The following is a 15,356-nucleotide window of genomic DNA, read 5'->3' on the forward strand; positions in this document are numbered from 1 at the left end:
TGAGGCTTTTCTTCTTGTTTTTTTTTTTTTAATTTTTATTTTTTGCAGGGCAATGAGGGTTAAGTGACTTGCCCAGGGTCACATAGCTAGTAAGTGTCAAGTGTCTAAGGCTGGATTTGAACTCAGGTCCTTCTGAATCCAGGGCCAGTGCTTTATCCACTGTGCCACCTAGCTGCCCCCTTGAGGCTTTTCTTCTTAGGAAATAACAGCTTCCCACCAAGATGCCTGGGTGGCACACTTAAGGGCTCCAGACTTTGTCTCTCTTAGAGGAACCAGAGAAATAATGCTCATGACTCTTTTAGCCCTTAGTAGCTTAGTGTATTGTATAGTGTTTGTCTCCTCTGTTATCCTGGCCCAAAGGCAGCCTGCTGGATGGACATTAGGCGCTCTGTACTGACCTGTGTTGGCCTTGGCTCTCCCCATCCTTGTGTGCCTACTCCAGGGAGCCGAGAATGTAATTCTGGGGTTGCTCTTTGGCAGGGAGACCTCAAGGGCTATCTGCGCAGCTGCCGGGTGGCAGAGTCCATGGTCCCAGATCCTCTGACCTTGCAGCGGATGGCTTGTGAGTTGGCATGTGGAGTCCTACACCTACACAAGAACAACTATGTGCACAGGTAAGCTGGAAACTGGTGCCTTTCCATGCCTTTAGGTAGGGGGCTCACCCTGATTGGGCTGGTGGAGGCAGGAGTGGTGGAGGTGGGGAGGCAGGGGTGTCAGCTACATCCTGAGATAGGGACTTGGTGAGCCTACCTCTTTTCCTCTCCAAAGCTGGGAGGGATTTGAATGTCCACTGTCTAACTGGAAGTGAAATTGGGAAGCCAGGAACTAACCTCTGCCATTCTTCTCCCCACCTGTGATACGCGCCTTTCTCTGCCTTCCTTTCCTTTCCAATATGCTCTTGTCTTCCCTGCCCTGTGAATTTGGGGAGAATTTGCCCTGGATTTCACTAGGTTGCACTTGGTGGCCTGGGTCCGAGGTTCTTTGCCAAGCCCAGGCTTCCCCTTCCCAGAGATGAGGTCCTCTGTGTTGGGTTAGCTCACTGCTTCTGGGATTTGTCTTCTGCTTGCTGAGGAGCTTCTGGATAGGAGCCATTGCAGTCAGGTGTGCTATTCTTTGTCTCCAAGACAGGCTGGAGAAGAACCAAGGTGAAGAATGAGGGGTTGAGGTTAAACATAGCAAAGAAATTCCTGATGGCAAAAGCTCTTTCTCCTTGGCCCCAGGTGGGAAACCATGTGGATCCAGGTTCTGTAGGTCTTTAAAAGCAGGACTTTGGTTTAGGAGGGGATTCACCTCAAGGCTAAGAATCCTTCGAAGTCTGTACAGTCAGCATTTAGAACTGAAAGGGCATCTAATAGAGGATCCTCTTCATTTTATAGATAAGGAAACAGGTCCAGAGATGGGTAGTGACTTGCCCAGAGCCACACAGGTAGTAAGTAACTGAGCCAGGATTTGAACTCAGGTCTTCTGACCCCAAATCCAGCGCTGTCTTCCATGATGCCATGCCCCTCCCATCTCCCCTGCCCTGCTGGCTCGAGGATTCTCTGCTTCTGATTTTTCCAGGATGCACGAGCGGCCATGGGGGCAGCCTCTCCCCCAAGCACCACTGCTCACCTTGGCCTTCCTCCCCAACAATATCCTGATGCTGAGTGAGCGGCACATGGAGACTCCAGCATCAGTGATTTTGTTGAAGAGGGTGGCTGCCAGCTTCTTCCTGACCTGCACTGCCCCCCTCTCCCCTGAGGCCTGTCCCGGGAGCAGGAAGAGGAGTCCCGCTCTTGGATCCTGCCCCCACACACCCAGGACATGCTGCTGCCCGGAACCCTGTAGCATGCTTGGAACATGGCAGCCTTGTGACGTCCCAGCTGGGAGGCTGGCTCTGCACCCCTCCACTCTCCCAACCCAGCCACCAGCCCTGGATTCTTGCCCTTGAGCCACTGGTCTCTTGTAGGTGCTCTAGTTTTGTCAGTGAAGCTCAGAGCCTAGGACCCAGACCACCATAGACATTCCTTTGCACTTAAACTGGTTTTGGCCAAGGACAGCAGGGGGAGCCCATCTCATCCTAAACAGTTATCTCAGCCTCTTCTCCCACCAGTCTTTTTCCTAGGAAAGCAAACTGGAACAGATTTTAATTTCACCTTTCTCATTCGTTTTTTTCTTTTTTTCTTTTTTCTTTTTCTTCCTTCTTTCTTTTCTTTCTCTCTTCCTCTCCTTCCTTCTTCTTTCTTCCTTTTCTTTTTTCTTTCCCTCCCTCCCTTCCTTCCTTCCTTCCTTCCTTTTTCTTTATTTCTATTTTGCCTGGATAAATGAACAGTGCCATGACTAAAAGGCAGGCAGAGACCAGGTACAGCTGAGAAAGCCTTAAGGCCTGAATAATGGGAATCAGTGGATGCTGAATTGTCTCATTTGGCATTTGCTCTCTTCATCCTTCTCTTCCTCTTCCTCTTCTTCCTTTTCCTTCTCTTCTTCCCCCCCCCAATATCTTTTCCCCATCTTCTGCTGTGGAGCCATACATTTTCAGGACAGCCTAAAAAGAACCACTGATTGGGCTGCCTTTGTCCTCTCTGGGATTGCTTCCCTATCCCACTTCTGTCTGTGGGCAGGGTGGTCTCCTGGAAAGAGCCCAGTGTCTGAAGTGCGGGACGCTGTTCCCAGCTGTTCCTTGACTCATTTCGTGACTCACTAGGTGAGGTCTTAACCTCTTTAAGCCCCATTTTTCCCATCTGCAAAGTGAAGATAATTCTCTCTCTTCTCCCAGAGCAGTTGTGGGGGAACAGGGATATAAGTGAGATACTTGCTCTAGAAAGAGAAAATACTGTGTAAATAGGGAGTATTCTTGTGGGGGCTACTCATCTAGCTGCTTTCTCTCTTCTCCCCCTGCGCCCCCACCCCATCCCTCCTCCCCAGCTGTCTCGGTTTCTTTTCCTCATATTGCTGGCTAGTCAGCAAATTTGGGATGATGTCAGAGATAGGGAGGGAGGGAGGGAGCATATGCATGAGACAGAGGTGTTTGTGGCCTATACAAGGGGGAAAGTGGTTCCCACTGCTAGGAGAGGGGCTCCTGCCCCCACCCAAGGGGAAAGCCTTCCTGGTTACCAGGCAGCTTTCAGGAGTCATAAGCTGGCCACAGGGCAGGGGGGGATGGGAGCTGGGGAGGGAGAGCTAAGTTAACAGTCCACCCTTATTCCCATGGGGACAATCAAGCTTGGTTCTATTGTTTTGCATTTAAATGTCTAAATCAGGAGGGAAAGCCACTCATACCCTGCTCTCTCCTCTCCTCAATTCTACTTTCTCCATCTTTTGTTCTGAAGAAAATAATAATGATGATGATAATAAAAATAGCATTTTAGTTAGCATTTATATAACACTTTAAGCTTCATAAAATGCTTTATTTGTGTTATTTCATCTGATCCTTACAACAAGCCTGTCTGGCAAGTAGATTTATTTCCATTTTACAGATGAGGAAACTGAGGCTGAGAGTGACTTTCCCAGAATCACTCAGTTAATAAATGTCTGAGGCAGGATTAGAATTCAGGTCCCCTGACTCCAAATTAAGCACTCCAATCACTACACCACCTCACTGCTTATATCTGAAGTCACATTGTGTGTAAGGACAGCCTGGGAAAACTCCAGATGATGGAGCTTCTCTTGAGTCTGGTGTGCTGGTGCCGCTGCAGAGCTCCCAGCATCTCATATACATCTAGTACATGCAATTAGTGCCTTTTGTCAGGTGGCCAAAGGAAGTTCTGGTTGTTTGGGAAACACCTTTGGGTCCCCTGTGTCACCCCCAGCTTCTTCAGCCCAGATTTGAGTCCTTCTTTCCTGGCTCCCAGTCTGACACTGTCCCTTCCTTTCCCAAAATTTCCTTTATCTAGTGACCTAGCTTTGCGGAACTGCTTACTGACTGCAGACCTGACTGTGAAAATTGGGGACTACGGCCTATCTCACTGCAAGTACAAAGTAAGTCCATGTGGGTTTGGGGAGACATCAGGGTACATCCCGCCCCCTTCCCCCATGCACACCCTTTAGCAGTGGGTCAGACAGGATTCTCCCCCTCCCCCAAGGTGGGTTGGGCTGTAGGGCATGTGAAGGGGAGGAGGGCTTGGCTGCTTCCACATGGAGTTTGACATTCTCTCCTCGTGCTGACCGTGCATGCTTGGCAGGATGACTATTTCGTGACGGCCGACCAGCTGTGGGTGCCGCTGCGCTGGATCGCCCCTGAACTCATTGATGAGGTGCACAGCAACCTCCTCGTTGTGGACCAGACCAAGGCCAGCAATGTCTGGTGAGGGGGGTGGGCGGAAGGGAGGGAGCACAGGGTGGAATAGGGACTGAGCTCCTTCCCTCCAACCGTGGGCCCCACCTGCTTCATCCAGGGCCTTAGGGAGATCAGAAGTACTAAACTGGGTGTCAGGAGACCTGGACTACCTCTGTGACCTTGTCACTTTGACACCTCTGGGCTTTGCTTTCCTTTTCTGTAAAGCAATGAGGTTGGATTAGATGGTGTCAAAGGCTCTTTCCAGCCAACTGTTCCCCTTTCCCATTCAGATTTAGGGAAGAAAAAGGACAGGGCTGACCCTTGGCTACTTGGGTTTGGGGCTTTTCTTTTCCCTGAAAATCCTACTTACACATTTCTATACTCTGGGATTGAACTGTACAAGTCCATTATCTTTGAAGAGGCTGGAAGGAGACTCTACATGCTACCATCATTACTTCCCCCTAGGTTCTAAGATACACCTTGTGTTCTTTTCCATGTGCATAAGCCTGTGTGTATTTGTATGTGCGTGTGGGAGCAAGTCTATGTACATAGCATGTATTTGTACAAATATGTGATACCATGTGCAGTTAATATAGGTGATGTGCATATTTGCATATTCATAAGAGACTGCTCTGTTTTCACTTACATTGTCAAGGCTACTTGTTAGACATCTTTTAAGAACATTCAGAAATGAATACAGTGATCACTATGAACCAGTATAGATTTGCTAAGAAGTCATGCCATGCTAACCTCATATCCATTTTTTTTTATAGGGTGGCAGATCAGGGAAACACCAGATATAAACATAGTGTGGCTTGATTTTAGCAAATCATTGCACAGTCTCCTTGGCATCGATAGAATAAGCTGATGAAGTCAGTGCAAAACGAGCAGTTGGATACAGTTGATCAGAGCTGACCCCAGAAATGAGATAACAGATATATCCATCAGTAGCAACACATTTGTTAGGTGGCGCTAGGTCCAAAGAATGAAATAATCCCTCTTTGTGAGGAGCACAAGTGAATATGTAAATATACACAGGATAAATGCAAAATGAATAGATACAAATACGGGGTAGTTTGGGAAGGAGGAATATTAGCAGTTGGTTGTGGGGGGGGATCAGGAAGAGCTTCATGTAGAAAATGGCTCTTGAGCTGCAACTTAAAGGAGGAGAGGCAGAGATGAGGATGAGGGGGCATTCGGGGCATTCTGGGCATTCGGGAAGGTTTGGAGGCAGGAAATGGAGCGTTGTGGGGGATAGCTTGTCTGGATTGAAGAATCCGACAGGGGGAGTGATGTCCTTTGAATCTGGAAAGATGGCTTGGGCTCCTGTTGTGAAAGGTTTTCAAAGGCAAACATAATTTTTTTCCTTGTTTGTTTCTGGACCATGGCTGATACAAGAAGGAAAAAAAGTTAAACTCAAGAGTTCACAGGGGCGGCTAGATAGCACAGTGGATAAAGCACCGGCCCTGGATTCAGGAGTACCTGAGTTCAAATCCGGCCTCAGACACTTGACACTTACTAGCTGTGTGACCCTGGGCAAGTCACTTAACCCCTGTTGCCCCGCAAAAAAAAAAAAAAAAAAAAAAAAAAAGAGTTCATATTTATCCTTAAGGCAATAGGAAACCACTGGAATTGATTGAATATGGGAGTCACATGATCACATCTACACCTAAGGAAAATGACTTTGGCAGCAGTGTGGGGGGTGGACCGGAGTGGGGAGAAGCTTGAAGCAGGGAGACTGATGGGGAGGCTGTTGTAATAATGGAGGCAAGAGAGGATGAGGGCCTGACCTCAGGTGGGAACTGGGGGGAGGGTTATTTCATAGGCAGAAACTGCTGGGTAAATATGTTGCTGTTTTAAATTGGTGGTTCCCAAATTTTTTGGTCTCAGGACCCCTTTACGCTCTTAAATACTGAGTACCTCCTCTGAGATTTTTTGATTCTGTGGATTATATACACTAATATTTACTGTATTTGAAATGAAGATTTTTTTTGCTATTTTTATGAAAATAGTTTTGATTTCATGGATCCCCTGTGAGCATCCTAGGCACACTCTGCAGTCTCCAGGCTACCTTTTGAGAGAGCTGCTCTTTTAAAATACATGTCCACCTAGAAGATTGTCATTAGTGAAGTGCCACAAGGCTCTATTGTTAGCTCCATTCTGTTTAGAGCTTCTCTAATGATTAATGAAGAAATTATATTTAATCATTATTAATGAAGATATTGGGGGAAATGCTTATCAAGCATAGAGATGACACAAAGAAGGCCGAGCAGCTAACATGAGAGATGACAGAGTCATGATTCAAAATTATGATCAGCTCTGATATTATCTCAGTAGGCTTAAGTACTGGCCCAAAGCCAACAAGAAATTTATTAGGGATATCTAGGTTAAACAAACAACTTATTTGCACAAGTAGAGGATAGAGGAGATGTGACTGTCATCAAGCTCATCTGCAAGAAATTCTGGGGATATTTCTTGACCACAAGCTTAATAATATGATCCAGTATAATGTTACACCATTACTTTAAAAAGAAACAATGATGCACATTTGGGACATTGTACTAGAAAAGCTTCTATTATTATCAGATCTCCAGAAGTATTAATCCCACTGGACTTGAGTTCAGATCCGACCTCAGACACTTACTAGCTGTGTATCTTTGAGCAAGTCGTTTAACCTCTGTTTACTTCCCTTTCCTCATCTGTAAAATGGGGTGTAATAAATGGGGTTGTTGTAAGGATCAAATGAGATGACCATTGCAAAGCGCTTAGCCCAGTGCCTGGCACATAGTAAGAACTATAGAAATGTTAAATGTTATTATTGTTGTTCATTTCAAATGACTTTCCAGAATGGCCAGACCAAGTTATAGCTCCATCAACAGCGTATTGATATTGGGATACCAGATTCAGTTGTAGTGTATTCGAATTAGGATGCCACATTTGGAGAGGAAAATTGACAACCTCAAGTGTATCCAGAGGAGGGAGAGCAGGGTTGTGAAGAGTCAAGAAACCACATCGTCCCAATATGTTTTGCTTTCTACTTGGATAAATGGGTTTATTTGCTATGTGTGTTCTTTATGGAACCTGCATTTGGTGAGAAGGGAACTAAGCCTTAGGTATATAGCTTGGGATGCTCCTTCCCAATAAGGGATAGCAATAAGCTACTCAGCTCCAGCCTAAAAATGTGTTTCCCCATAGCTAACAATATTTGAGAGGGGAAAGAATAGATAAAATTCTAGCCTATTTCCCTGCCTACCCTCCACCCCAAGGAGAGGAAAGTGGCCAATCTCTCTACCAATTTCCTGCTTTCTCTCCTGGCAAGAATCAAAATTCCCCTTGGAAAAGGATGGGGAGAGGAGAATATAGAAGTTTTTATTCATGCCCCTTTGACAGCCACATCTAGACAAACCCATGTGGACACAAACAACCATCATTGCCTTAATCTTCATCACCAACTTCATCTTCATCATTGCGATTGCTAGCATTTCTGTAGCACTTTGAGACTTACAAGAATTATCTCATTTTATCCTCACAACAACAGTTGGAAGGTAGGTGCTATTATTATCCCCATATTGCAGTTGGGAAAAACTGAGGCAGACAGGTTAAGTGGCTTGCCCAGGGTCATACAACTAATAAGTATCTGAGATAAAATTTGAACTCAAGTCTTCCTGACTCCAGGCTCAGAGCTCTATCCATTGTACCATCTAGATGGCCAGCATCTCAAACTCAACATATCAAAAAATAGAGTCAGTATCTTCCCCCCGCCCCACAAAAAACCCCTTTTCTTCTGGATCAGACCCTGTCATCTCTGACTTTTCCCTTTCCCTGGCCTTGATTCTATCCTCACAATAATTCTCACATCCTGTGACTCTCTACTCATCAACACTCCGGTATAGTTTAGGATTGTTGTTAATCAGTCAATAAACAATTGATCAATAAACATTTATTAAGTGCTTACAGTGTGTCAGGCACTGTAATAGCACCCTACAGATTCTCCCTCCTCACACTTCTTCTTTCTCCTCTCAACACTTCAAGGATCCATGACCGCATCAGCGGTGAGGATCACAGCCCTGATTTCATCCCATTCCCCTTGATTTACTTTTTGTCCTCATCAGACTGTTAGCGGTTCCCCAGTCTTTTCCTTCACTATCCCCCTTCATTGCAATTTTCTTGGGCCATTCACTCATGCCAATAGTACACATCTCTAGCAAGCAGTGTGACAACGTAGAAAGAGCTTTGGATTTGGAGTCCGAGGGCCTTGGATTCAAGTCTCACTTCTTCTGTTTACTTCTATTTACTGATCTCGGGCAAGCCTCTGGGCTTCAGTTTCCTTTTCTATATAGTGAGAACCTTGAACTAGATAACTTCTGAGGGTGGGGAGAGGATCTAAATCTTAAGAGCTGAAATCTTCCTTCAGAGCCTAATTCCAGTACTGCCTCCTCCAGGAAGCCTTCCTTGGTCTCTTTCCTCCCACCTCCCAACTGAAAGTAATCCCTCCCTCAAATTGAGGATGTCCCTATTGACCTTATCTTATTCTTTGTTGTTTACTTGTTTCAGTTGTGTCCAACTAACTCTATGTGACCCCATTTTGGGGTTTTCATGGCAAAGATACTACAGTAGTTTGCCATTTCTTCCTCCAGCTCATTTTCCAGATGAGGAAACTGAGGTAAACAGGGTTGGAGGGACTTGCCCAGGGTCACACAGCTAGTAAGTGTCTGAGACCAGATTTGAACTCATGAAAACGAATGTTCCTGACTCCAGGCCCAGCACTCTATCCACTGTGCCACCCAGCTGCCCTATCATATTCTATTTGGTATCATTCTTTTTTTTTTTTTTTGTGAGGCAATTGGGGTTAAGTGACTTGCCCAGGGTCACACAGCTAGTAAGTGTTAAGTGTCTGAGGCCGGATTTGAACTCAGGTACTCCTGAATCCAGGGCTGGTGCTCTATCCACTGCGCCACCTAGCTGGCCCTATTTGGTATCATTCTTACTTGTTCTGTCTTCCCTGTTAAGAGTGTAAGCTCGGAGCACCTAGGTGGTGCAGTGGATAGAGCATCGGCCCTGGATTCAGGAGGACCTGAGTTCAAATCTGGCCTCAGACACTTTACACACTTACTAGCTGTGTGACCCTGGCAAGTCATTTAACCCCAATTGCCTCACACACACACACACACACACACACACACACACACACACACACACACATACACACACACAAAAGAGTGTAAGCTCCCTGAGGACTGTTTTTCATCTTGTGTCCCCAGTGCTGAGCAAAATATACCATGTACTGAGTAAGTGTTTAATAAGTGTTGAACTGAGTAATTGAAGGGCTATATTGGGAAAGAGAGACCAGGCATATTATCTTTTGCTCCATGGTACAGGATAAGGACTAATGTAGAAACTTTATGTAAAGAGAAGGGAGAACTTAGAAACCCTCAGATCTCTCCAGCAGTGGAGCAGTTGATATGAGTGGAGAGGAGGGACCCGCCCTGTTCCCTCAAGGCTTCAAGCAGAGACTGGATGCCCATCTAGCAGGGATGTTAGAGAGGGTGTTTCTGTAGTGGGTATGAAGTTAGACTGAATGACTTCTAAAATCCATCCTAACCCTAAGCTTCCATTAGTCCACAATCCTTCGAGCATCCAATGCCTTGACTGCAGAGAGGAAGCACAGCATGGTGAAAGGGCCAGAAACCTGAGTTTTAGCCCTGGATCTGCTCTCAAGTGGTTATGTGACCTAGGACAGGGCACTTCTTTGGTGCCCCCTCCCCCAGTTCCCCTAACTAAATTGAATGACTTTGCTCTCTGTGATCATGAGGTCATGGGACTTGGGTCAGGAGGGAATCATCTCGGTGACAGATTATTGAGTCCTTCCTGTTGAAACATGCTATGGCTTGAAATGATTGTCTAGGTAGGGTTCTCTAAAAATGGTGCAGTAGGGGGCAGCTAGGTGGCGCAGTGGATAGAGCACCAGCCCTGGAGTCAGGAGTACCTGAGTTCAAATGCAGCCTCAGGCACTTAACACTTACTAGCTGTGTGACCCTGGGCAAGTCACTTAACCCCAATTGCCTCACACACACAAAAATGGTGCAGTTGCAGGAGGATGAGCCTTGGAGTCAGGAAGACCTGAGATCCAGTCCCACTTCTTTACTGCATGTGTGACTCTGGGTGAGTCACTGAACCACTGTTTGCCTCAGTTTCCCATCTGTAAAATGCGGAGAATAATAACACCTACCCTCTGGAGTGGTTGTGATTATCAAATGAGATAATAGCTGTAAAGCACTTAGCATAATGCCTAGAACATAATAAGTGCTATGTAAATAAATGTTGGTGATGGTGACGATGGTGGCGGTGGTGATGAGTCCCTCTAGGCAGGCATTAGCTTGTCTGCTTTACTTTCTTCATCTTTAAATTTTAAAATGGAGATAATAATATCATGCATCTCCCAGGGTTGTTGTGAGGATCTAATGAGACAATAACTGTAAAGTGCCTTGCAATTCTTAAAGTACTGTGTAAATGCCAGCTGTTATTTTTTTTTAAGACTTTTTTCTTCCGTTGCCCTAATCAGGGTAGAATTTTTTTTTTTTTTACTCAAACTAAGAAATCACTTATTAGCCTTTTCAGTAAAAGTAGAAGCAGAGCCTTGATTCAGAGCTTGCTCATTGCTTTTTTGTTTCTCTTGACTGTGTACTGAGTGGTTTGCAATCTCATCCCCTGCAGGTCGCTGGGCGTGACCATCTGGGAGTTGTTTGAGCTGGGTGCCCAGCCCTACCAACACCACTCTGACCGCCAGGTGCTTACCTACGCTATCAAAGAGCAGCAGCTCAAGTTACCCAAGCCCCAGCTAAAGCTGTCACTCTCAGACCGCTGGTAAGGAGATACACAGTTTTCCTTTCCTCCTCCTCCTCCCCTCTTCTACTTCTTCTTCTTCCCCTCTTCCACTTCCTCCTCTTCTTCCTCCTCCTCTCTTCCTCTTCCTCCTCTTTCTCCTCCTCTTCCTCCTCCTCCTCCTTCCCTCTTCCTCTTCTTGCTCCTCCTCCTCCTCCTCCCCTCTTCTTCTTCTTGCTCCTCCTCTTCCTCCTCCTCTCTTCTTCCTCCTCTCTTTCTCTTCCTCTTCCTCCTTCTCTTTTCCTCTTCCTCCTCCCCTCTTTCTCTTCCTCCTCTTCCTCTTCTCCTCTTCCTCCTCCTCTTCCTCTTCTTTCTCCTTCCCCTCCCCATCCCTTGTAGAAATGAGCCCTCTGACAGCTTTTCAGCTTGGGATTTCCCATGTGCCACAGCCTGAGCCATTGGTGACTCCGCCCTGATTTCTGGCTTCCCCCGATCAGAGTCCCTGGGAGACTCCACTCAGAGGATGTGTGGTACTTTAAGTCACTCCAGCACCTGGCTTATTTCTCTAACCATGTGGCCTTGGGCAAGTTGCTTTACCTCCATGGTCCTCATTTGTAACGCGGGGGGTGAAGACTGGATGGATCCAAGGTCCCTTCTGGGCCTAGCTCTGCTCTCGCTATGACCTCTGTGCCAGATGGCTTTTAAGGTGCCCTCTGCCTCTGGCATCCCATGTGTCCCTGGTTCTGTTTGTAGTGTACCATGTGTAGCGTCTGAGCTTGGTGAAGGGGGTGGAAGACAAGGATTCAGAAGAATGTAATCTCAGCACAGAGTTTAAGGGGAAATATCCTTCCCCTCCAACACACATGCACAGGCATACTCTAAATAGATGATACACGTGGTAGAAATATAGCCCGGGAGGGCAACAGTTGAAGCCCAGTGGTCAGCCAAGGACAGGCCATTCCAGTGGGTGGATCTGGAAGCAGTGGCCACCCTGTGTGGAAGTGAGGAGGATGGGGAAGCAGGAGGGTCGGGTCAGAGTACTCTAGGATGGGGACAGACCTCAGCACCCCATCTCTCCCCTGGGCTTCACAGGTATGAGGTGATGCAGTTCTGCTGGCTCCAGCCCGAGCAGCGGCCCACGGCAGAGGAGGTGCACCTGCTGCTCTCCTACCTGTGTGCCAAGGGGACCACGGAGGCCGAGGAGGACTTTGAGAAGCGCTGGAAGTCCCTGAAGCCCAGCGGGACGGGTGGGGCCAGCCACCTGGGGAGTGTGGCTGAGCTCTCCTCCAGCTTCCCGCTCCTGGAGCAGTTCTCAGGGGATGGCTTCCATTCAGATGGCGACGACATCTTGACGGTGATGGAGACCAGCCACGGCCTCAACTTTGAATACAAGTGGGAACCCAGCAGAGCAGAAGCCTTCCAGACTCCTGCAGGGACCTTGAGCCCCGGCCATGCTGCTCACTACCAGGACCTCTACTACCCAGCCAGCTCCTCTGCCAGCCACATGAGCCTGGGAGTTTCACCTTCCTGCTATGAGTGTCCACCGCCGGGGGTGGTGCCCATCCTCAGCGCTCACAGCCCTTCGGTGAGCAGCGAGTACTACATTCGCATTGAAGAACCAGCCGACTGCGATCTGGACTTCACCATGTGTTCCTCCAGCCCTGAGTGCCAGCAGGCGTCTCCTGAGGTGGCCACCCCTTGGCATGACAAAGAAGGACCCGTGGGGGGGACTTATGACTCAGACAGCAGCCCTACTGTGTCGCTGACCATGGAGCCCCTGCTGGGGCAAGGACCCAGTGGGGAGGGGCCCTGGGATCATCCCGACTACTACTCCCATATGAGCTGTAGCAAAGACTCGCTCTCTTACCAGCCTTCCCCTGCTGGGGACTCACGGACTGAAGACAGTTTGTTGGGGGGATGCAGGGAGGACACCAGCAAAGACTGGGGCCTTCCAGCCTTCCGGCAGGCTTTTTTTGAGGACCCGCTGGGAGTGTCCCCCTCAGGGAATTCTGCAACCCTGGAGTCACCGGGTGGGGAGGAGGCCATGGTGGGAGGAGAGTCAGTGAAACAGGAGACACTGGGCAGCCCTCCTGGATCAGTGACCATAGAGCTGGGTGAACAGGACAGTCTGCCCTACAGCAGCTCCCCAAACGAGGGAACCGAGGAGGCAAACTTGGCCACCCAGCAAAGACACTGGACCTCGAACGTGTCCGCCAACAACAACATCAATAGCAGCTGTGCCCTTGAGAGCTGGGCCTCTCACTTTGTAGACTCCTACTTGGGATCAGGAGGGAGCCTGGGCTCAGGAGCTGACCTGTGTGAGTCTCCTGCCCCAGACTGCCTACCAGACCCGCCCCTTGCTGAGAGTCAGGGGTCAGAAGCAGCTTTCCCCAGGCAGGAGCTGGGGAGCCCCCCCAGCCCCCCCCAGCACTGCCAGCCGGAGGAGGACCCAACCCCGGTTGCCGTCTCTCCCTCACAGATGACAGACATAGAAACCCTAGAGAGAAGGGCGGTAGATCATGGGGCTGATCAAAAAGCCACGGAGGAGGCCATAACTCCTTGCAGGTCTCCAACCCATTCTCCCTTGCCCTCTCCGCCCCAAGCCAGAGCCCCACTTCTCACCAGGGCAGCGGGCAACCTTGCCCTTGTTCCTAAGTCAGACTCCCCTGTGCCATGGGACAGTAGCCAGAGTAACAGCAATGAGCCAGACCAGACACTGGACAGCAGCGGTAGCTTTCCCGAGCTAGAAGGGCCAGGTAGTGAGGATGAGGACACCACCGAGGCCACCTCCGGGGTCTTCACAGACTTTTCCAATGACTTCCTTATGGAGAAGCCTGACACAACCCCTGCGTTCCGGTCCCTCCAGAAGCAGGTGGGAACGCCAGATTCCCTGGAGTCACTGGACATCCCCTCCACGGCCAGTGATGCGGGAGAGATCTACAGCCCCACAGTGTCCTACCCTACCACGGGGCAGCCCCGCGCCCTCGATAGTGGCTATGACACAGAGAACTACGAGTCGCCTGAGTTTGTGCTGAAGGAGCCCCATGAGCCCCGGGACCCCGAGGACTTTGGGCCCCTGGGAAAGGAGGATGAGAGCCCCGGGTTAGAGATGCGGCTTTCCTCCTCTGTCAGTGCTGAGCTGCACGGGCTGAATGAGAAAAACCCCTATCGAGACTCGGCCTATTTCTCTGACTATGACACGGAGACCGAGCGGCCTGCCTGGGGGAGGGAGGACGAGGAGGACAGTGAGGCCGGAGAAGGAGACTCCAGCCCCGTGGGCCCCGAGGCCCAAGGGTTCTCTCCCAACAATCAGGAAATGCCAACTGAGGAAGCAGGTGCTCAGCCACCTCACTCTCCTTCTGGGGAGCCCCTTCCTGAGGGGACAGTCAGCCCAGCCGTCAAAGAACAAGAGCAGGAGAGCCCCAAGGACCCAATAGAAGGGTTGGCCCTTGCTCCCACCCCTGCCCCTGCCCCTGCTTCTGCCTCTGCTCCTGCCCCTGCCCCCGCCCTTGCTTCTGCTCCTGCCCCTGCCTCTGCTCCTGCCCCTGCCCCCACCCTTGCTTCTGCTCCTGCTCCTGCCCCTGCCTCTGCTCCTGCCCCCACCCCTGCTTCTGCCCCTGCCCCTGCTCGTGCTCCACCAAAATTATTCTTCCTGACTCCTGTCCTGCCAAGTGCAGAGGGCAGTGAGGTTGGGGAAGGCTGTCACAAGCCCCAGGAGGCCCCAGGTGTGTTCCCCGCCTTGGCGGACAAGGGAACTCAGGACCTGGTTCCTGGGGCAGAGGTGCAAGAGTGGAAGGAAGCCACGGCCTGTGAGATCTCCCCGGGGCCCAGAGTGACGCCGGGGGAGAAGCCGGCCCCACGGCCAACCCCTCTGCGCCTGGACCTGTCAGATCTGCCAGCACCCAAGGAGAGCCGGCCAGCAGAAGAGGAGGAGGAGGAGGACTCAGAGGACAGTGATGAGTCCGATGAAGAGCTGTGCTGTTACAACATCCAGGAGCAGAGCGAGGAGAGCGAAGAGGAACCGGCTGCGGTGCCCATCGTGGTGGCCGAGAGCCACAGTGCCCGCAACCTACGCAGCCTCCTCAAGATGCCCAGCCTCATGTCCCAGTCCTTCTGTGAGGACCTGGAGCGCAAGAAGAAGGCTGTTTCCTTTTTTGATGATGTTACTGTCTACCTCTTTGATCAGGTAAGCCCTGCGGCCCGGCCCAGGGAATGGCCATCAGGACTTCTGGGAGGGGGCTCTGTGTGTGTCCTGCTAGGGTTGCTATAGAAAGGAGGG

The 15,356-nt window shown here is 49.6% G+C and overlaps 1 protein-coding gene across 13 annotated transcripts in view; it reads left to right on the plus strand.

Moving 5' to 3' along the window:
• Positions 1 to 15,356, plus strand: part of AATK (apoptosis associated tyrosine kinase) — a 224,825-nt gene that overhangs the window by 202,900 nt on the left and 6,569 nt on the right. For 11 of the 13 annotated variants that reach the window (XM_044000036.1, XM_044000034.1, XM_044000029.1 and 8 more), the window contains 5 exons: positions 481 to 614; positions 3,873 to 3,957; positions 4,143 to 4,282; positions 10,970 to 11,119; positions 12,170 to 15,263. In XM_044000036.1, the coding sequence (XP_043855971.1) occupies positions 481 to 614; positions 3,873 to 3,957; positions 4,143 to 4,282; positions 10,970 to 11,119; positions 12,170 to 15,263 (3,603 nt within the window). The remainder of the gene's footprint in view (positions 1 to 480; positions 615 to 3,872; positions 3,958 to 4,142; positions 4,283 to 10,969; positions 11,120 to 12,169; positions 15,264 to 15,356) is intronic. The other 2 variants (XM_044000031.1, XM_044000033.1) reach the window with 1 other exon arrangement.

This window comes from Dromiciops gliroides, chromosome 4, assembly GCF_019393635.1.
Source record: "Dromiciops gliroides isolate mDroGli1 chromosome 4, mDroGli1.pri, whole genome shotgun sequence".
Taxonomy (NCBI): domain Eukaryota; kingdom Metazoa; phylum Chordata; class Mammalia; order Microbiotheria; family Microbiotheriidae; genus Dromiciops; species Dromiciops gliroides.